Here is a 20965-nt window from a genome sequence, read left to right on the forward strand (position 1 = left end):
ACTCCCAAGCTAGACGATTATGACGGTTTCGACAATGACGAGAGCAAGGTGGCAAAACAAGCCAGGACTTTGGAATAAATAAATAAATATATGTGTGTATATATATATATATATTCTCACATCTCCAAAAGAAGAAGAGGGGAAGAAAAGAAAGCCCTGCCACACCTCTGGCAGCAGACGTTTTTCGCTTTTACAAAATTAAGTTTCTCTCCTTTTCTGACCGTGCCGCCCCCCCCCCCCAATTCCCCACCCCTTCAAGTAGTGCTTTGGACCTTGAATTTGGAAAAAAGGAAAAGAAAACTGGAGGGCAGGACCCACACATCTAACCAGGCGTGCACACACCCCACTTCTCCCCGAGCCCGCCCCCCCCTCTGTTGACATGCAAAAGAATTGAAGCACAGAAAGGAAAAAGTTAGGAAACGTAAAAGATTTGGCACACATTCCCTGCATGGCGGTGTTGGGGTGTGTGTGAATGGGTCAGTTTGCCCCCTCCCCAAGCGATGTGCTTGTAGCCGCGTAGTAGCAACGATACGTTAAAAGAAAAAGCTTGCTGCCGCCACCTTAAAGGCGCAACAAAACCGCCTGCTCATATAGGCAAAACTCGAAAAAATTAGAATATCGCGGGAAAGTTCGTTTATTTCAGTAGTTCAACTTAAAAGGTGAAACTTGTATATGAGATCGACTCGAGACATGCAAAGCGAGATACGCTTCTACTTCTCAGAGGTCCAACGTTGTTCTATCTGCAATCCTTGTTTTGCTGATTTCATTGAATATTCTAATTTTCTGAGATTAATTAGTTTCACCTTTGAAGTTGAATTGGTGAAATAAAGGAACCTTTCCATGATACCCTAATTTTTCGAGTTTCACCTGTATATTATTATTATTTTTCTTCAACCACATATGTGGATAAATAAATTAAAAAGAGAACGCGCACCCCCTTTGCATCGATTTGGAGAACAGGGCAGATTGCGGAATAACGTGTTGGAACAGGCGCGTTTTTGTAGCTGTGTGCGTGAGGACTATGGCTGATCTCCCTCTTTTTCTTCCGCTGGGCCTTGCCCCCGAACTCGCTGCTCTCCTCTCTCAGCCTAGGGAGGAAAAATGGACGGCTTTCTGATGGCTCTAGACTTCCTGGCTTCTGAGACTAGCAGTCTAACGACACTGGGGGGAAACACACACGGATGTCGGTCATCCCTGCGTCATCCGCTGACGCTAAGACCAGGGCATTTCTCATTCCGCTGCCCAGTTCGCATGAGGACTATAAGCTTGAGAGCATTCAAGTAGCAGCTCCGACCCCCCCTTTTCCGATCAAGCTGTTTGGTATCTCTGCGCAAGGGATGGTGGCGCCGGAAGGAAAGCCAGAGCAAAGGGAGGAACAGCGTACAATTTTGTTGAACGGGAAAAGTTGACGATAACAGAGAATCGGCGACGGAGGAGTAACGCAAGGGCGCCAGGAAAGACGGAGGCCTGAGCTATCAAAGAAGTTGGGCGCGCTGCTTCTACTGCAACCCGCCTGCCTCGCTTTGCCAAGAACGTACCCGAAAACGGCACAACCCGCTCGAAACCGGTGCAGTAACCCATGGCAATTTCATCCACCCAGGCAAAACAGCATTTCTGGAGCCAGTTCCACGCCAACGAAAGTTCATTGGGAAGAAACTTGGGTGAGAGATCAGGGGCCAAGCGGGCAGGCTTTTCTGTCCCATCTGGGAGGCAAGGTTGTGTCTGCCTCCCGCCAAGAGGACGCCCAGCGACAGACGGAGGGAGGAGGAGGAAAGGATAAGGTTATTGCTTGCAAAAAGAAAGAAAAACCAGAGAGAGAGTGTGTGTGCAAAGATGAAGGAGTCGTTTATATCTGCTACAACCAGCTCTTTTGAATGTCGTGAGGTAAAAGTCGGGCCTCTGCTAGGTTCCGGGGTCTCCTGTTATTAGCGAGAAAAAGCCCCTCGGGAACGTAGCGTCCGGGCTGTGCAATAGAGGCGCTTGCTTTGGCAACCCCGCCTCGGAGGGGAAAGGGAGAACGGGCTCGTCTCGGGACCCTTAACCCCTCTCGGGCACCGGCGAGAAGGGAGCAGAGGCTGCCGGGAGCAAGATCCCGCCCTCCCCGGCCCCTCACAAGCGGAAGGCCAAGCCGAAGGGGCCTGCTGCTGCCCGTCGCAGAAACGCAGCCTTGACCAGTTTCCCTCGACCCTCTGCGGACTCCGAGTCCGGCTAGAGACAGGCACATCCCCTAGGATGCAGCGACGTCCCTTGCGTGGTACCTGCCCCAGCAGGGCCACCATCCTCTGAGATAGTGCAGCCCTGGCGTGCGCCCCGTTGCCCCGGCCGGCTGGCAAATCCCATGCCGGCACCGGGGAGGAACTGGGGAGAGAGCGGTGGCTACCTCACCCTGAAGTCGACGGCGTCCCCCTGCTCCTCTACTCCGGGCTGTGGTCAGGGGAGGCGTCCGCCACAGCCACGACGCACCCTGGACTCTCTCTCGGTTTTTTCAAGCGCCCGTACATCCTTTCCTCCAACCCCCCGGTTATCTTGTCCATCAGTTCGGTGCCCAGGCTGCCCAGGCCCGGGCACTGCCCGTCCTCGAGGCAGTCGCTGCCATACGGCTCGGGCGGCCCCTTGGCCTCCTCCGGCGGCTCCTCTTCTATCACCTGGATTTTGTCGCCGGCTTCCGCCGTCGCCGGTGCCGCCTCCTCGTCCCCGGCGCTGACGATGCGCGGCAGGGTGCTTTGGTAGCGCCCCTCGAGCGGGTAGTTGACGCTGTCGCCCCTCCGCAACGGCGTGCGGTGCCTCTCCAGGGCTGTCGGGTAGCGGACGCCGGGGTCGCTGTACTGCTTGGCCCTCTGCCACTGCTTCCGGAGGTGCGTCCGGGAACGGTGCTTGGCTCGCAGCGGCGACTCGTCGAATTGAGGGTCGTGGCGGACGAAGGCGTTGAAGAGGGCGTCCGTCTTCTCGTCGATGCTGTAGTCCCGGCGGGGCAGCGCGTCCCGGGTGGGGAAGAGCTGCCCGTAAGGGGCCCAAACCAGCGGACTTGGGGCCGGCGGCCCGCCGGAAGCCCCTTCCGCGGCCTCGTCTTCCTCCTCCGGTTCTTGGCCTTCGAAACTCTCAAAGATGGTGGCTCGGCGGCCCGCGCTGGTGAAACAATATCGCTTCTCCGAGGCCGTCTGGTCCTCGCCGACGCGCCCGCCGGGAGCCTCGATGGAGGCGTAGCCGCTGTCCATCTGCAGGAGCTTCCGAGTCCCGGCCTCCGACTCTACGCTGTCCTGCTTGGCTTTTCCCGGCAATCTGTCCTCTCCTCCTTCGGCCTCGTCCGCCAAGGAAGAAGGGAAGCTGGGCAAGCCGCCGCTCGAAGAGATGCTCTCCCCGCCGTCGCTGCGCACCGAGTCCCGGTCGTTGCCTTGCTCCGACGAAGCGTACATCTCCAATGATGCACGCAGGCTCCAGATGTCATGGTAAAGGGGGGTGGGTGGCTGCTGCGGTGGCGGCGGCGGCTCCAAAGCGGGGGGCTCAGCGGAGGGGGGGCTGGGTTGCTCCGAAGGCTCTATCCTGCATCCAGAACACAACGGGTACATTTTCCCTTTAAAAACACCTTTTGGGTCTTAGGATCGTATGGAACGAAAACAGTAAATGATAATCGAGACCTGATACATAATACACACATACACTCTGTTCAAGTTCATACATACACACACCCACACACTTTTCAAGTTCATATACACACACACACCCACACCCCGTGTTTTTTGCTCTATAAGACTCACTTTTTCCCTCCTAAAAAGTAAGGGGAAATGTGTGTGCGTCTTATGGAGCGAATGCAGGCTGCGCAGCTGTCCCAGAAGCCAGAACAGCAAGAGGGATTGCTGCTTTCACTGCGCAGCGATCCCTCTTGCTGTTCTGGCTTCTGAGATTCAGAATATGTTTTTTCTTGTTTTCCTCCTCCAAAAACTAGGTGCGTCTTGTGGTCTGGTGCGTCTTATAGAGCGAAAAATACGGTAAATACACGCATACATACATACACACATACACTCTTTTCAAGTTCATACACACACACACACACACACACACACACACACACACAACACTTTGTGTTTATACATTTCACTGATTTCACAATCATCTTGACATTTCAAAACTTTACTTCCTTCCCCCTCTTTCTGAGGTTCCTTAAATTTCATTTTAATACCTTTCGCATATCCAAATTAACTTCATTTGCTCATTCATTCATCTTCTTTAAATACATACTCTTACAAAACTGCAAGTTATTACAATAATCCTGCCGATGTTTTCATCCATTTACAAATTATCTGTTAATATTCAATAAACCATTTCCATTCTTTTATTTTTTATTTTTAAAATGTTATCTTGATTTCTTGTTCTTCTGGCAAGTTTCACCATTTCTGCATATTGCATTGCTGTTACAGTGGTACCTCGGGTTACATACGCTTCAGGTTACAGACTCTGCTAACCTAGAAATAGTACCTCGTGCGGCAGCGGGAGGCCCCATTAGCTAAAGTGGTGCTTCAGGTTAAGAACAATTTCAGGTTAAGAACGGACCTCCAGAACGAATTAAGTACTTAAATAAGTACCGCTCCGGCGGGAAGGTAAACGGCGTTTCCGTGCGCTGCTCTGGTTCACCAGAAGCGGCTTAGTCCTGCTGGCCACATGACCCAGAAGCTGTACGCCGGCTCCCTCTGCCAATAAAGCGAGATGAGCGCTGCAACCCCAGAATCGGCCACGACTGGACCTAACGGTCAGGGGTCCCTTTACCTTTAACTATACCTTTAACTTAAGCCTACCCAATCCATGAATCCTGAAGTGCTGCCGAAATTCTCCCCCAGTCTTTCCTCAGGCCATCGCACCTGTGTCTTCTCTGCCCCACCCCCCCCACCCCATTCCCACTTATCTACTGAAAAATACCTGCCGAGGGATAAGGTGGAGCTGGCTGGAGCGGGCAGGAACGGCCCGCCGACGGGCCTGAACGCCACGTCATCCGTCCGGGCGATGTATTGGATGATGTCCGTCTGGTGGGGGTCACGGTCTTCTTGGTCCATGCTCTCGCTTGCGGCCCTCTGGCGCTGGAACTGGTGCCGTTTCGGAGAGCCTGGGCAAAGGACCAGGTGGCGAAGACCAAGAGTTAAGCAGGGGGGGGACGACATTGGGGGGGGAGAGAGAAAGAGAAGAGACGACAACCAAAATATGATTATTTTGGACAAGGGGAAGCCTTTCTCGAATCCCGCCCTGCCAGCAAAAAGAGATGTCCATTCAACCAGCAATTACAGTGGTACCTCAGGTTACATACGCTTCAGGTTACAGACTCTGCTAACCTAGAAATAGTATCTTGGGTTAAAAACTTTGCTCCAGGATGAGAACAGAAATCGTGCGGTGGCAGCAACGGGAGGTCCCATTAGCTAAAGTGGTGCTTCAGGCTAAGAACAGTTTCAGGTTAAGAACGGACCTCCGGAACGAATTAAGTACTTAACCCGAGGTAAAGGTAAAGGGACCCCTGACCGTTAGGTCCAGTCGTGGCCGACTCTGGGGTTGCGGCACTCATCTCGCTTTATTGGCTGAGGGAGCCGGTGTGCAGCTTCCGGGTCATGTGGCCAGCAGGACTAAGCCGCTTCTGGTGAGCCAGAGCAGCGCATGGAAACGCTGTTTACCTTCCCGCCGGAGCGGTACCTATTTATCTACTTGCACTAGTGTGCTTTTGAACTGCTAGGTTGGCAGGAGCAGGGACCAAGCAACGGGAGCTCACCCTGTCACGGGGATTCGAACCACCGACCTTCTGATCGGCAAGTCCTAGGCTCTGTGGTTTAACCCACAGCGCCACCTGTATAAAAATGACGTCTTGATCAGAATTAAAGCCTCTGTGTACATAGGGCTGCAATAGGTCCAGGATTTCAAAGGTGGAATCGATGTCCAAAAAGCAGCGCTTTGTCCTGGATCTTAGAGAAGTCAATCAAAAATTCGTGGGGGTTTTGGCGTCTTTGTTTTTTAATGAAAAAGATCAACAACAACTTTTGGGTTTTCCTAAATAAAAGCAAAACTATTTTTTTGGGGGGGGGGGTTCTAGTAAACAACTCAACAACGTTTGGTGTGTCCTGGTTTTTACTTTTTGAAATATGGCAAACCCTATATGTGCACCAAAGCGCAATGGGAGGATAGTCGTTTCTCACAAGTTAAATACCGACGATACATCACTTTATAAAAATTCTCTGAGATAATGCAGATAATCATAGAATCCTAGAGTTGGAAGAGACCACAAGGGCCATCGAGTCCAACCCCCTGCCAAGCAGGAAACACCATCAGAGCACTCCTGACATATGGTTGTCAAGCCTCTGCTTAAAGACCTCCAAAGGAGGAGACTCCACCACACTCCTTGGCAGCAAATTCCACTGTCGAACAGCTCTTACTGTCAGGAAGTTCTTCCTCATGTTTAGGTGGAATCTTCTTTCTTGTCGTTTGGATCCATTGCTCCGTGTCCACTTCTCTGGAGCAGCAGAAAACAACCTTTCTCCCTCGTCTATGTGACGGGATCCTTTTATATATTTGAACATGGCTATCATATCACCCCTTAACCTCCTCTTCTCCAGGCTAAACATGCCCAGCTCCCTTAGCCGTTCCTCATAAGGCATCGTTTCCAGGCCTTTGACCATTTTGGTTGCCCTCCTCTGGACACGTTCCAGTTTGTCAGTGTCCTGAATCAATGATCATGAAATCATGAAGGAAGAGGGTGCTTTATGGCCTCATCCTGATGAACACATCTCTCTTACTGCATTAAAAAAATGGCTTCTCTTGTTGATGCAACTCAGTCCAAAGACCGTGAAAGGTCTTAAGAGTATTTTACTACCTCGCACAGGACCTCACGTGCTTAGTCTTCAATCTCATCCAATTACGCTTCAAGATTAAGCCAATTTAAATGGTATGGCTTTAAGCTTGTACCGCAAAGTTTATTTTGGCGGGGTCACTTTCCATTCTACGGGTTTTCAGATATACCGTATTTTTCGCTCTCTAAGACGCACCAGACCACAAGACGCACCTAGTTTTTGGAGGAGGAAAACAAGAAAAAACATATTCTGAATCTCAGAAGCCAGAACAGCAAGAGGGATCGCTGCGCGGCGAAAGCAGCGATCCCTCTTGCTGTTCTGGCTTCTGGGATAGCTGCGCAGCCTGCATTTGCTCCATAAGACGCGCACACACACTTCCCCTTACTTTTTAGGAGGGAAAAAGTGAGTCTTCTAGAGCAAAAAATACGGTACTTAACCCGAGGTAACACTGTAGTCTAAATCCAGCTGTGCTATTTCCAGCTGTGCTTTGTCAACAACAAATTGTTGCTGTTTTCTTGTGTTGAATATATGCTATATGATAATTGATGGACCTAATAGGTATCTAAAGCCATTTGCACGCAACAAAATATGTCTTTTATCAAAGTAATTGTTGATCCCTTATTTTGGCTGCTGATCCCTTATTTTCGAGGCTGCTGGTCCCTTATTTTCAAATCTGTAAGTTGACAGCTATGGATTGGACTCGGACCTCGCCGCACAGTTAACGCACAGGACCAGCACAGCCAGGCAACGACCCAAGAAGGAGCATGGCGTATCCGCCCCCCCCCCAGGCCAAAGTACCACCCCTCCATCGGCATGACCCACCTCTCGTGTCCAGACTGGATGCTCTCTGACTCGTCTCCAGTTTCCATTTCTTGATCCGAAAGTAGGGTCCGGCGCCTTCGAGGCTGGCATGGCGGCGTAGGCGGGTGAAGAAGTGAAGGACGGCGCCCTGGGCAGGGGCCGGCGGGGGCTCCCCCGTCCCGCCCCCTCCAGCACCTTTGGGACTCTGGCCGGCGCCGTCGGACTGAGAAGAGAGGAAGGAAGGAAGGAAGGAAGGAAGGAAGGAAGGAAGGAAGGAAGGAAGGAAGGGAGGGAGGGATCGGTCAGGAACGGCTGGCGGTTTTGCCACCCGAATAAAAATGCTCCCCTAACCATCAAACACGCAGAGAGACGCGCCGCTCTACAACGGCCTCCCCTCTGGCCACAAGGATGGAAGACGCATCGGCAAAACACGTACAGCGGGGGGAGATAAGTATTTGATCCCCCTGCCCAATTTGCCCGTTTGCCCTCTGGCGAAGAAACGGCCAGTCCGTAATTTTAACGGTAGGTTTTATCGTGAGCTGTGAGAGACAGAATCTCTTTTGACTTTTGTCTTCTGGGTTTCTGGGGGTTTTTTTCCTGTTGTAATTCTGTCTCTCACAGAGTTCCCCCGAGCGAACCTGCAGGAAAAATAAACAACAAACCCCCAAATTTGGGGTCTTCTCCAAACCCGTGCCAGGATTTTGGGGTGTGTTTTTTTTTCCCCAGCGAAAAAAACCTGTGTTTTGCAGGCCTGAGCGTTTGATGCAGCAAACACGGGGTTCATACTTAGCATTAGCTTCGAACCTCCAAATTTGGGGTCCCCTCCACAGATGCACGAATCTTAAGAGCTGGAAGGGAGCCTCGGGCCATCTACTCCAACCCCCTGAAATGCAGGAATCTCAGCCAAAGTACCCCTGACAGGCGGGCATCCGACCTCTGCTTAAAAACGTCCAAGGATGGAGAGCGCTTTCAAAGGAGTCCGTTCCACTGTCAAACAGTTCTTCCTGACGTTTAGCCGGAATCTCATTTTCTTGTAACTTGAAGACACGGGTTCGAATCCTGCGCTCTGGAGAGCAGCAGAAAACAAGCTCCATCTCCCAACGCGGCTAGCAGCCCTTCCGGTATTTGATCACCTGTCCGTCGTCTTATTTTCCAAGCCCTCCTCTGCGCACCTTTTCAATCTCTTTCTTAAAATGGGGTACCCAGAACTGGACACAGGACCGCAGGTGTGGTCCGAATCAAGGCACTCCCTCGAACAGGGTGCTGCAAGATTTGTGCAGGGTAGCCAAATTCTGTGCGACTGCCGTAAAACGTAGGGAAGAAGCTGTGCTATCATAACGATTAAGGCCTTAAATTATAATTTTAGGTTATATGTTAGTGACTTAAGTTTTAATTTATATAGATTTTTACCTGTTGCTATATCTGTATTGTCCCTGTTATAAAGGTAAAGGGACCCCTGACCATTAGGTCCAGTCGTGGCCGACTCTGGGGTTGCGGCGCTCATTTCGCTTTACTGGCCGAGGGAGCCGGCGTACAGCTTCCGGGTCATGTGGCCAGCAGGACTAAGCTGCTTCTGGCGAACCAGAGCAGCGGACGGAAATGTCGTTTACCTTCCCACCGGAGTGGTACCTATTTATCTACTTGCACTTTGACGTGCTTTCAAACTGCTGGGTTGGCAGGAGCAGGGACCGAACAACGGGAGCTCACCCCATTGTGGGGATTCGAACCGCCGACCTTCTGATCGGCAAGTCCTAGGCTCTGTGGTTTAACCCACAGCACCACCCGCGTCCCTAAGTTTTAATTTATATATATTTTTAGCTGTTGCTATATCTGTATCGTCCCTGTTGTACCTAATTGCAAATTCAAATGTATCCCTGTTGTGTTTTATGTCTTCCTTGATACTGTATGTGGGCTGGAACAGGACTGTGACCGAAATAATAAAATTAATGGCCTAGAATCGCATTAGGCTTTTTTGCTGCTGCATCACACGGTTGTCTCATTGCTAAACTTGTAGTCTAGTGAGACCCCAGGATCCCTTTTTTCACATGTCCTGCTCTCAAGCCAGGAGCCCCCCAATATCCTAAATTTGTGCATCTGGCTATCCCCAGTTAAGCTGACGTACCGAGGTGCCTTCGCCAGAATCCGATGAAGCGGAGGAACCAGCCTCGACGGTGGAATTATAGGTGTCTCCCGGCAAGGCAGAACTGGCGCAGGTTCCGTGGCTGGTCAGCGCCGTCTCCGGCAAGGGGTGCTGCCAAGAAGGGATGAAGATGAGAAAGGATTAGGGATAGCTTCGCCAACCCACTCACACACCTCCTGGAAATTTACGCCCCGCGGGCGTAAAAATTGAAGAGGCATTTCCAAAAATGCATCTGAATTGCTTCTCCCCCCCCCCCCCCGCTCTGTTTATGTACAAAAAGTTTGCCTCTAGGACCAGCCATGGGAAGGCCAAATGTGGCCTCTGCAGGTGATAAGACAGGTCTCTGCCCCAGTGAGCTTACAAATAAATGTCAATTAAGGAACTGGGAAAGACTTTGGCTGAATACTCTCTTCTGAGCGTCCATGGGTGCCCTCAGAGAGGCATAATAAATAATAATAATATAAAAATTATAAAATAATAATAATAATAATAATAATAATAATAATAATAATAATAATAATAATAATAATATAATTCTTATACCCTACCCATCTGACTGGGTGGCGGTAAATTATTGTTAAGTAATAAGACAGGTCTCTGCCCCAGTGAGCTTACAAATAAATGTCAATTAAGGAACTGGGAAAGACTTTGGCTGAATACTCTCTTCTGAGCGTCCATGGGTGCCCTCAGAGAGGCATAATAAATAATAATAATATAAAAATTATAAAATAATAATAATAATAATAATAATAATAATAATAATAATAATATAATTCTTATACCCTACCCATCTGACTGGGTGGCGGTAAATTATTGTTAAGTAATAAGACAGGTCTCTGCCCCAGAGGGCTTACAAATGTGAATTAAAGAACTGGGAGAGGCCTCAGCGAAATTGTCTCTCGTGAGCATCTGTGGACGCCTTCAGGGAGGCCAAGCAATAATAAATAAAATAATAATAATAATAATAATAATAATAATAATAATAATAATAATAATATACCCCACCCATCTGACTGGGTAACCTGAGCCACTCTGGGCAGTGGTAAAAATAGAATAAGACAGGTCTCTGCCCCAGGGAGCTTACAAATGTGAATTAAAGAATTGAGAGGGGCCTCAGCTAACTCTCTTCTGAGCATCCATAGACACCCTCTGCAATGCCAAGCAATAAATTATTACTAATAATGATAATAATGATAATGATAATAATAATAATAATAATAATAATAATAATAATAATAATAATAATAATAATATTCTTGTACTCCGCCCATTCCGACTGGGTTACCTGAGCCACTCTGGGCGGCGGTAAAAATAGAAGTAATAAGTCGGGTCTCTGCCCCAGAGAGCTTACAAACATGATTTAAAGAACTGGGACCCTGCCCCTCGGCTCCTCCGGGTCTCACCTGGAAGATGGCCACGCTGGGCTTGGCTGGGGGGTGCCGAGGCGTCATGGCGATGCTGTTCTCGTTGGACTCGTGGATGGTGACGATCTTGAGGGCGGCGGACGGGGGCAAGGGCAGGTGGCTGAGGCGGGCGTTCTTCAGGTGGTGGAAGTCTCCCTCGGTCAGGGTGTACCTGGCAGGGAAAGGATTTCCCTCAATCTTTGTCAGCATGGCCATTTTGGACCACGATTTCCCATCAGCCCCTGCCAGAACGGCCATTTTGGACCATGATTTCCCATCAGCCCCCGCCAGAATGGCCATTTTGGACCACGATATCCCATCAGCCCCTGCCAGTATGGCCATTTTGGACCACGATTTCCCATCAGCCCCTGCCAGAACGGCCATTTTGGACCATGATTTCCCATCAGCCCCTGCCAGAACGGCCATTTTGGACCATGATTTCCCATCAGCCCCTGCCAGCACGGCCATTTTGGACCATGATTTCCCATCAGCCCCTGCCAGCACGGCCATTTCGGACCATGATTTCCCATCAGCACCTGTCATCACGGCCATATTGGACAATGATTTCCCTCAGCCCTTGCCGGCACGGCCATTTTGGACCATGATTTCCAATCAGCCCCTGCCAGTATGGCCATTTTGGACCATGATTTCCCATCAGCCTCTACCAGCACGGCCATTTTGGACCATGATTTCCCATCAGCCCCTGCCAACACGGCCATTTTGGATCATGATTTCCCATCAGCCCCTGCCAACACGGCCATTTTGGACCATGATTTCCCTCAGCCCCTGCCAGCACAGCCATTTTGGACCATGATTTCCCATCAGCTCCTGCCAGCACAGGCATATTGGACCATGATTTCCCATCAGCCCCTGTCAGCATGGCCATTTTGGACCATGATTTCCCATCAGCCCCTGCCAGAACGGCCATTTTGGACCATAATTTCCCATCAGCCACTGCTAGAACGGCCATTTTGGACCATGATTTCCCATCAGCCCCTGCCAGAACGGCCATTTTGGACCATGATTTCCCATCAGCCCCTGTCAGCACAGCCATATTGGCCCAAGTCTTCCCATAAGCCCCTGCCAGCACGGCCATTTTGGACCACGATTTCCCATCAGCCCCTGCCAGCACGGCCATTTTGGACCATGATTTCCCATCAGCCCCTGCCAGCATGGCCATTTTGGACCATGATTTCCCATCAGCCCCTGCCAGCACGGCCATATTGGACCATGATTTCCCATCAGCCCCTGTCAGCGCAGCAATTTTGGACCATGATTTCCCATCAGCTCCTGCCAGAACGGCCATTTTGGACCATGATTTCCCATCAGCCCCTGCCAGCACGGTCATTTTGGACCATAATTTCCCATCAGCCACTGCCAGAACGGCCATTTTGGACCATGATTTCCCATCAGCCCCTGCCAGAACGGCCATTTTGGACCAAGATTTCCCATCAGCCCCTGCCATCTCTGGCACACTGTCTCTCCAACACCACAAAAAACCAAAAACTTGAATATTTTTCTCCAAGTCCCATCGCTGAAAGGTAGAAACCTTCCTTTGCCTCCAGAAAGTAGGCAATCCTGGGAGAGAAATACCTACCCAGAGCTGCAAAACAGGCTTATCACAGGCCTTGGGGGCCACCTCAGAGCCCATCTAGTCTGACCCCCATGCATTGTACCGGGTTCAAGTCCTCCCAACCCAGCCCTCAAACCCATCAAGGGGCTACAGCCTCTCAGCTGGTCCTTACATCACAGGGCTGCTGCGAGGATTTATTTTTTTAAAGACGATCCCTTATATAAAGGATTATCCTATCTGAACGGAATAGGAATTTATTTAAATTTTGGAAGAAAAAAGGGAGAAGAATGAACTCATTCACTGGGTTGGGGGCAGTGTGATTAAATTGTAGAATTTGGCGTTAATTGGTATTGTTATATTGTTGGAAAATCAATGAAAAATGTGCATTTTTGAAAAAGTTGAAATGTATACATACTAATTGTACTTCTCTCTCGAACCCAGGACCCCGCCTACCTCCTCCCTTTCTCCTGGGTCTTCTTGCTCTGTTCAAAGAGGGCCGCCTCGTTGAAGGACACACGGCGCCCCGTGGCGCTTCCCGAAGAAAGGAATCTCTCGCTCTCCGCGTCTCGGTAACTGTAGCTGGACATGCACTCAGGGTCATCCACCTTAATGGTGATATCTAGGGGAGGCAATGTTGGGGGTTTTTAGAAACCCACCCATCATTTTTATTTTATAATATTTTTTATTAATTTTAACATATAAATTGATAAAACGTACCACAAAACTTATCCCTTATACCATCCTTTTAGACTTCCGTCAGCTCCTCTGATGATCCACCGTTTTAACCACTTCTTATGCATTTCTTTAACATTATATTGCCTTTGCATCTCTTAACAAATCATCCTCCCCCTTGTCCATTTTTGCAATACTTCCAATAATACTCCTCACAAAACTTCTTGCAACCCTACAAACGTTGTCTGTTCTTCACAATTACTTTGCAAATAGTCCGTAAATTTACTCCATTCTTCCATGAATTTCTGGTCTCGCCGGTTTCGAACCCTTCCTGTTAGTTTATCTAGTTCTGCATAGTCCATTAACTTCATTCTCCATGAAACCCACCCATCCTAGCTAGCAAAATCCCAGAGATACAAATGAAACTCGGTAAATTAGAATATCGTGGAAAAGTTCATTTATCTCAGTAATTCAACTTAAAAGGTGAAACTAATATATGAGGTAGACTCACGACATGCAACGCGAGATATGTCAACCTTTATTTGTTATCATTGTGATGATCGTTGGTGTACAGCTGATGAAAACCCCAAATTAACAATCTCAGAAAATTAGAATATGAAATGAAATCAGCAAAACAAGGATTGCAAATAGAGCAATATTATAACAAACAAAGGCTTAACATATCTCGCGGGGATTCAAACCACTGACCTTCTGATCGGCAAACCCTAGGCTCTGTGGTTTAGACCTAAAGGTAAAGGTAAAGGGACCCCTGACCATTAGGTCCAGTCGTGGCCGACTCTGGGGTTGCAGCGCTCATCTCGCTTTATTGGCTGAGGGAGCCGGCGTACAGCTTCCGGGTCATGTGGCCAGCAGGACGAACCAGAGCAGCGCACGGAAACGCCGTTTACCTTCCCGCCGGAGTGGTACCTATTTATCTACTTGCGCTTTGACGTGCTTTTGAACTGCTAGGTTGGCAGGAGCAGGGACCGAGCAACGGGGGCTCACCCCGTCATTGCGGGGATTCGAACTGCCGACCTTCTGATCGGCAAGTCCTAGGCTCTGTGGTTTAACCCACAGCGCCACCCGCATCCCTAAGCCTATAGATAGCTGCTAACAAAAGCGTTTGCTAGAAACCGCAGGAGGGGAGAGCTGCTCTCGCACTCGGGTCGCCAAGGATGCTATGGGCCTGATCTAAACCCCTCCTCCAAATTCCCCCCCCCCCACTGATAGGCTTTTTGGGGAGGGGGGAGGAATTAAACCAGAGAGGCAGCCTCCCTGGAGAGGTGCTGGGTTCGGTACCAGGAGATGCAACAGGAGGAAGAAAAGAATAGAGAGAGAGAGTGAGAGCAACCGTTTCCAGGGCAACGGGCCCTAGCAACCAGAATGGGTACCACCAGAGCTTCCTATAGAAAAGGATGCAGCAAGCCTTGCCCGCTTTAGAAAGTAAAGCAAGCAAGCATCTCACCTTGAGCCGGCTGGGAGTCATCCAGATAGGTAGTGTTTGTTTTCTCGGGGTCATCGCTGGCTCTGGAAAAAAGAAAGAGAAGAAGGAGGTGGGCGGGGGGGAAAACCTTGAAAAAGGCGTACGCAGCAGAGCGAGATGGAAAAGGTCTAGAAAAAAACCCTGTGCTGAATAGCTCTAGGTTTGCATAAGCCACGATTTGCATATTAAGGGAATATGCTGTGTACAGTGGTACCTCGGGTTACCATACGCTTCAGGTTACAGACTCCGCTAACCCAGAAATAGTGCTTCAGGTTAAGAACTTTGCTTCAGGATGAGAACAGAAATCGTGCTGTGGCAGCAGCAGGAGGCCCCATTAGCTAAAGTGGTGCTTCAGGTTAAGAACAGTTTCAGGTTAAGAACGGACCTCCGGAAAGAATTAAGTACTTAACCCAAGGTACCACTCTATCTATCTATCTAGGCCAGGAAGTAACGAACAGCCCAATATTATTATTATTATTTTAAAAAAAACAACAATCCACAATGAGGCACAGGTCCCTCCAAGAACTAGACTGATGTCAAGGAGACGAATAACAACAATAATAATTTATTATTTATACCCCGCCCATCTGCCTGGGCTTCCCCAGCCACTCTGGGCAGCTTCCAACAAAATATTAAAATACAGTAATGCATCAAACATTAAAAGCTTCCCTAAACAGGGCTGCCTTCAGATGTCTTCTAAAAGTCTGGTCATTGTTGTTCTCTTTGACATCTGACGGGAGGGCGTTCCACAGGGCGGGCACCACCACCGAGAAGGCCCTCTGCCTGGTTCCCTGTAACTTGGCTTCTTGCAGCGAGGGAACCGCCAGAAGGCCCTCGGAGCTGGACCTCAGTGTCCGGGCAGAACGATGGGGGTGGAGACGCTCCTTCAGAACTACAGAACTTTCTTTTAGAAGACATCTGGGGGCAGTCCTGTCCAACTCTGTGGCTGTGGTTAAAGCAGTCGTCTTTTAAATCAATGAGGTCTAGAATCTTACTTTGCGGCTAGGGGAAAAGACCAGAGCTCAGACCAAGCCTCTCTGACTCTGCATAACCCTCTGTATTGATTGCAGAACTGGCCTTTCGCAGTGTGACCTCCCCATCTTAGGGTCCCAGTCTTGCTCCCCACACCCCATTACCTGGAGTGTCGCCCGTCGGCCTCGCAGCATCGCCGGCAGGCGATCAGGATTCCAAAGAGAAGCACCAGAGTGCCCCCGATAAAGATGGAGAGAAGTATCAGCAGCAGGAAATACCCATCGTGGGTCTTCACTTCGCCAGGCACCGTCTGGAAGGTGGGATTTTTTTTGGGGGGGGGAGGAGGGAAGGGAGAGGAAAATAAACAGACACAATATATGGGTTCAAAGGGTGAGGGGAGCCGATGGAGTTGAGTTTCCTCACCCTTGTTCTGTACAAGCTACCTCCACAGCAAGGAGACTCGGAAAAATATACCGTATTTTTTGCTCTATAGGACTCCCTTTTCCCCTCCTAAAAAGTAAGGGGAAATGTGTGTGCGTCTTATGGAGCGAATGCAGGCTGCGCAGCTATCCCAGAAGCCAGAACAGCGAGAGGGATTGCTGCTTTTGCTGCGCAGCGATCCCTCTTGCTCTTCTGGCTTCTGAGATTCAGAGTATTTTTTCCCCTGTTTTCCTCCTCCAAAAACTAGGTACGTCTTGTGGTCTGGTGCATTTTATAGAGCGAAAAATACGGTATATTCCCTGGCTGTATGAGGGCACATTTCTCCACCATGAGGGGAGAGAGAGAGATGGAGACACTCTTCACTTTTTCACACCCAAGTTTATGGCGTGCGAACTCAAGAATTGCCTGCCCTTAGGAGATGGTTCCCTTATGTCTCTGCACGAGTCAGTGATCTCAGCGCGGTTACAAAGCACACAGAGATGCAACGGGCACCCTTCTCGGAAGGTTCTCACGAGGAAAAGAGCTTGGACTCAAATCACCCCTCCAACTTTGCAATTTTAAGAACTCTGTGCCCTTCCCTGACCCTCCATCCTCAAAACTCACGTCTTCTTCCCACCCCACTCCAGTTGATTCCACTGTGCAATAAATCTGTTCTTCCTGGAGCAGTGATCCTTTCACTTAAATGTGTTAAGATTCCTGCATTGCAGGGCGTTGGACTAGATGGTCTTGCTGTCCCTTCCAGCTCTAGGATTCTATAATTCTATGTGCTCATTGCTGATGCTCAGTGCTGGCACTATATTCATAAAATAACAGTAAGATACCAGTAGGAACTAAAGCAAGATGAACGCCACAACCCCAGAGTCGGTCACGACTGGACCTAATGGCCAGGGATCCCTTTACCTTTACCAGTAAGAACAACAACAATTTATTCTTATTATTGCCCAGTAATAATTTGTAATTGTGGGTTAAACCACAGAGCCTAGGACATGCCGATCAGAAGGTCGGCGGTTCGAATCCCCGCGACGACGGGGTGAGCTCCCGTTGCTCGGTCCCTGCTCCTGCCAACCTAGCAGTTTGAAAGCACATCAAAGTGCAAGTAGATAAATAGGTACCGCTCCGGCGGGAAGGTATATGGCGTTTCCGTGCGCTGCTCTGGATCGCCAGAAGTGGCTTAGTCCTGCTGGCCGCATGACCCGGAAGCTGTACGCTGGCTCCCTCGGCCAGTAAAGCGAAATGAGCGCTGCAACCCCAGAGTCGGTTACGACTGGACCTAACGGTCGGGGTCCCTTTACCTTTTACCCCCTAAAAGAGGTCTTTGATGAAGGGCTCTTAGCAGCCAAAGATTCAGCTACCCAGGCTTTTCCCAGCACAGAGAGAAAGACCCCAGAACTTTCAGTCTGTTAGATTTCTACCTGTCGAGGTTAATGCGCCCAACTTAAGTTTGGGCCCGTGAAGCTGCGATTCCTGCACCGCAGGGAGTAGACCCCTGGGAACCCCTTCTCTGATTCTTCTGCGATCATGTGCAAAACTGGAATATCTCAAGTTGTGGGTTCGAGTCCTCGGCTGGGGAAAAACACTCCTGAATTTGACAGGATGACCCCTGTTGGTCTCTTCTAAATCTACAATTCCATGACTGCAGGGCCAGCAGTGGTGGTGGGCGGTAGCTGAGTCAGTGCTCAAGTCAGCGACTGACCGCATTAAATCCTCGGGCCCCTTCCATGGGACTGTCGCTTACTGATGACTCAGCAACCAGCTAGTCCTCAGCGCAGAGTTCCGAATCGTTTCGGAAAAGGGAAATGTGCAGAGATGGGAGGGGACTCAGCCCTGTCTGCATCCCAAGCAACGGTCCTTACTTTCACAAACGACATATCCAAAGCATTTCCTGAAGCCAACAACTGCCTTCTGCGAACGCATGTGGCTTGGGTCTGTTTCCGACTGGCGGTTGGCAGGATTGAACCCGGGTCCGTCTGCGTGCCAGGCAAGCGCCCTCAACCAAGGGAAGAGGCCCGGCTGCGGAAATCTGCAACAGCTTGCAACACAAGCAGCAGCGGATTCAGCAGAGGGTTCCCTTTTCCTAAAGAATCATAAGCTGGAAGGAACCTCAAAAATCATCTAGCCCAACCCCCTTAAATCCAGGAATCTTTTGCCTAACCTGGGGCTTGAACCCACAACCCTGAGATTAAGAATCTCCTGCTCTAGGTTGGCTTGCTCCACAGACCCCCCCAAAAAATATTCCCAGATACTAGCGAAGTCAAAAAAGCCATCATGCGATCAAAAACCACAACTGGCTGCCCCCCTTCAGAGCTGTTGAACTACAACTCCCCATCAGCGCTAGCCAATCACGGGAGTTGTAGCACGGAACCTCTAGATCAGGGGTCAGCAAACGTTTTCAGCAGGGGGCCGGTCCACTGTCCCTCAGACCTTGTGGGGGGCCGGACTATATTTTGGAAAAAAATATATGAATGAATCCCTATGCCCCACAAATAACCCAGAGATGCATTTTAAATCAAAGGACACATTCTACTCATGTAAAAACACGCTGATTCCCGGACCGTCCGTGGGCCGGATTGAGAAGGCGATTGGGCCGGATCCGGCCCCCCGGGCTAGCAAGGCCAGAGCTCAGGGATGATGAGAATTGTAGTCCAACAGGTTGAGAACCGCTGCTCTAGATTAAGAGAGTGAGTGATGCGAATAGAAACCGCAAACTCCAAACCTAGATGCCTTTGCTTTTTATTCCTCTACTGGTGAGCTTTGGTCGCAGAGTGGCAAGGCAAAGGCACTCTGCACATGCTCAGAGACACCACCCACAACAATTACTTGTTTTTACCACGGTTTCACAATACCGCAACTCCGTCAGTATATATCAGCTAGATGCACCAAAGGCCTGACTGAGATTCGAACCGTTTCCTATTCATATCTGAGCCTTTTGCTCAGAACCTTGAGCAGGCCTGGGAAAAACCACTGCCTGAAACCCCAAAGAGCTGCTACCAGTCAGTGCAGACAATATGCAGCTGGATGGACCAGCCATCCCTCCCAAGACTCGTGGGGCCAGGAAATAATTTCTTTTCTCCACGCTAGGCCAAAGCAATGCCGACTGAGAACTTGCCCTCGATTCGCAAAATTGTTTTAAATCGTTTCTAATATTGGTGTTTTCAGTTGCAACCTGCCCTGGGGCTTTAGTGTGGGGGGCAGGTAATAATAATAATAATAATAATAATAATAATAATAATAATAATAATAATAATTTACTTATACCCCGCCCATCTGGCTGGGTCCCCCCAGCCACTCTGGGCGGCTTCCAACAAAACACTAAAATACAATAACCTATTAGACATTAAAAGCTTCCCTAAACAGGGCTGCCTTTAAATGTCTTCTAAAAGTTTGGTAGTTGTTGTTCTCTTTGATATCTGATGGGAGGGCATTCCACAGGGCAGGTGCCACCACCGAGAAGGCCCTCTGCCTGGTTCCCTGTAACTTGGCTTCTCGCAGGGAGGGAACCGCCAGAAGGCCCTCGGCGCTGGACCTCAGTGTCCGGGCAGAACGATGGGGGTGGAGACACTCCTTCAGGTCTACTGGGCCGTTTAGGGCTTTTAAGGTCAGCACCAACACTTTGAATTGTGCTCGGAAATGTACTGGGAGCCTCAGATTTTAAAATACATTAGCATCAGCAGGACCATGGAACAATCCTGGGAGATGATGGACCAGTCCTCGCTGGCTCCCCAGCTGAATGCATTAGCAAAAATTGCCTAGGCTGGGCAGATCAAACAGGGTCAGGATCCATGGGGCAAAAGGCAGCTCCTCTCCCGCAGGCTCGCAACCCAGCAACTCCCACAGCTACTCCTGCCAAAACTTTGGTGGCATTTCTGACCTGGGCCCAACCTGAACTCTCCTATCCAGAGCTGGTGTGGGGGGAAGTGGAGAGACCTCTCTGTCTCTCTGGAGGGGGGGCATGCAATACAGAATATCACCCACCCTGGGGGAAAAGCCTCGCAGACCTCTCCCCACCTGCCTCCACGGCAGGGACACTCACCGTCACACCTCCCGTCGTCGCGTTTTCCCATGCGCTCAAATCATCGCTCATTGTCCGTCCTCGAGAGAGATGTCCTCCTGTGAAAGAGGGAGGCACGAAAGCACAGTGACACAGCGGTGCGCGGTTGCAGAACGAGGTTAAAAATATATATTTAAATTGAAAAGGAGGCAAGGGTGCGCAGGGAGGGGGAATTAAATAAAGAAATGCAATGTACATATATCAAAATTTGCAGGAGAGGCGATGTGGTCGATGAGGTTGTAGATTCTTCTTTTCCCTTTCTCTCTCTCTCTCTCTTTCTCTCCCGGTTACCTCCAGCAATCCATCTCCCCTCCCTTTGCAGCTCACATGTTTTTCGCCGAAGGGAAGATCACGGGTGGATTCCGTTCACAAGATCCTCGGCAGCGCCATACTGCGATTACAACACCCCAGGAGATGATGTGCCGGTCCTCGCTTGGCTTGCCAGCTTAAGATGCTGCTGAGGAAGGAAAGCAAAATGAAAGGCTGGTGGGCTTTTATTTATTTTTAAGAGGAAGGGGTAGAAGCGAAGCTGGTGGCAGATTGCAAGAGCACCCTTTCTTCCCTCGCCTTTCCTTCTATCTCTCTCTCCCTCTTCCACTGCCTGGTGTCAGATG

General features: G+C 49.8%; 1 protein-coding gene across 2 annotated transcripts; it reads right to left on the reverse strand.

The window, feature by feature from the left end:
* Positions 1-909: 909 nt before the first annotated feature.
* CBARP (CACN subunit beta associated regulatory protein) lies at positions 910-20676 on the reverse strand. Of its 2 annotated transcripts, XM_082206327.1 has the most exons (10): positions 20548-20676; positions 20334-20410; positions 16027-16172; positions 14873-14934; positions 13189-13354; positions 11163-11334; positions 9742-9870; positions 7641-7842; positions 4912-5095; positions 910-3540 (listed from the first exon to the last, which is right to left on the reverse strand). In XM_082206327.1, the coding sequence occupies exons 2-10, from the start codon at positions 20382-20384 to the stop codon at positions 2415-2417; spliced, it is 2238 nt and encodes a 745-aa protein (XP_082062453.1). In that variant the 5' UTR covers positions 20385-20410; positions 20548-20676; the 3' UTR covers positions 910-2414. The 2 variants fall into 2 exon arrangements, with proteins under 2 accessions (XP_082062453.1, XP_082062452.1); XM_082206326.1 differs by having other exon boundaries at positions 20334-20676.
* Positions 20677-20965: the final 289 nt, after the last annotated feature.

Source organism: Podarcis vaucheri (assembly GCF_965113315.1).
Source record: "Podarcis vaucheri genome assembly, chromosome: 18".
Classification (NCBI taxonomy): Eukaryota; Metazoa; Chordata; class Lepidosauria; order Squamata; family Lacertidae; genus Podarcis; species Podarcis vaucheri.

What these genes read in the sequence shown, in the direction of transcription:
- CBARP (XM_082206326.1), bottom strand. Translation starts at nt 20,549, where the DNA reads ATGTACATTGCATTTCTTTATTTAATTCCCCCTCCCTGCGCACCCTTG. An exon ending in CGACGACGGGAGGTGTGACG is followed by an intron (nt 16,173 to 20,333) that starts GTGAGTGTCCCT and finishes CCCACCTTCCAG; the next exon opens with ACGGTGCCTGGCGAAGTGAA. An exon ending in TCCACCTTATCCCTCGGCAG is followed by an intron (nt 3,541 to 4,911) that starts GTATTTTTCAGT and finishes TTCTGGATGCAG; the next exon opens with GATAGAGCCTTCGGAGCAAC.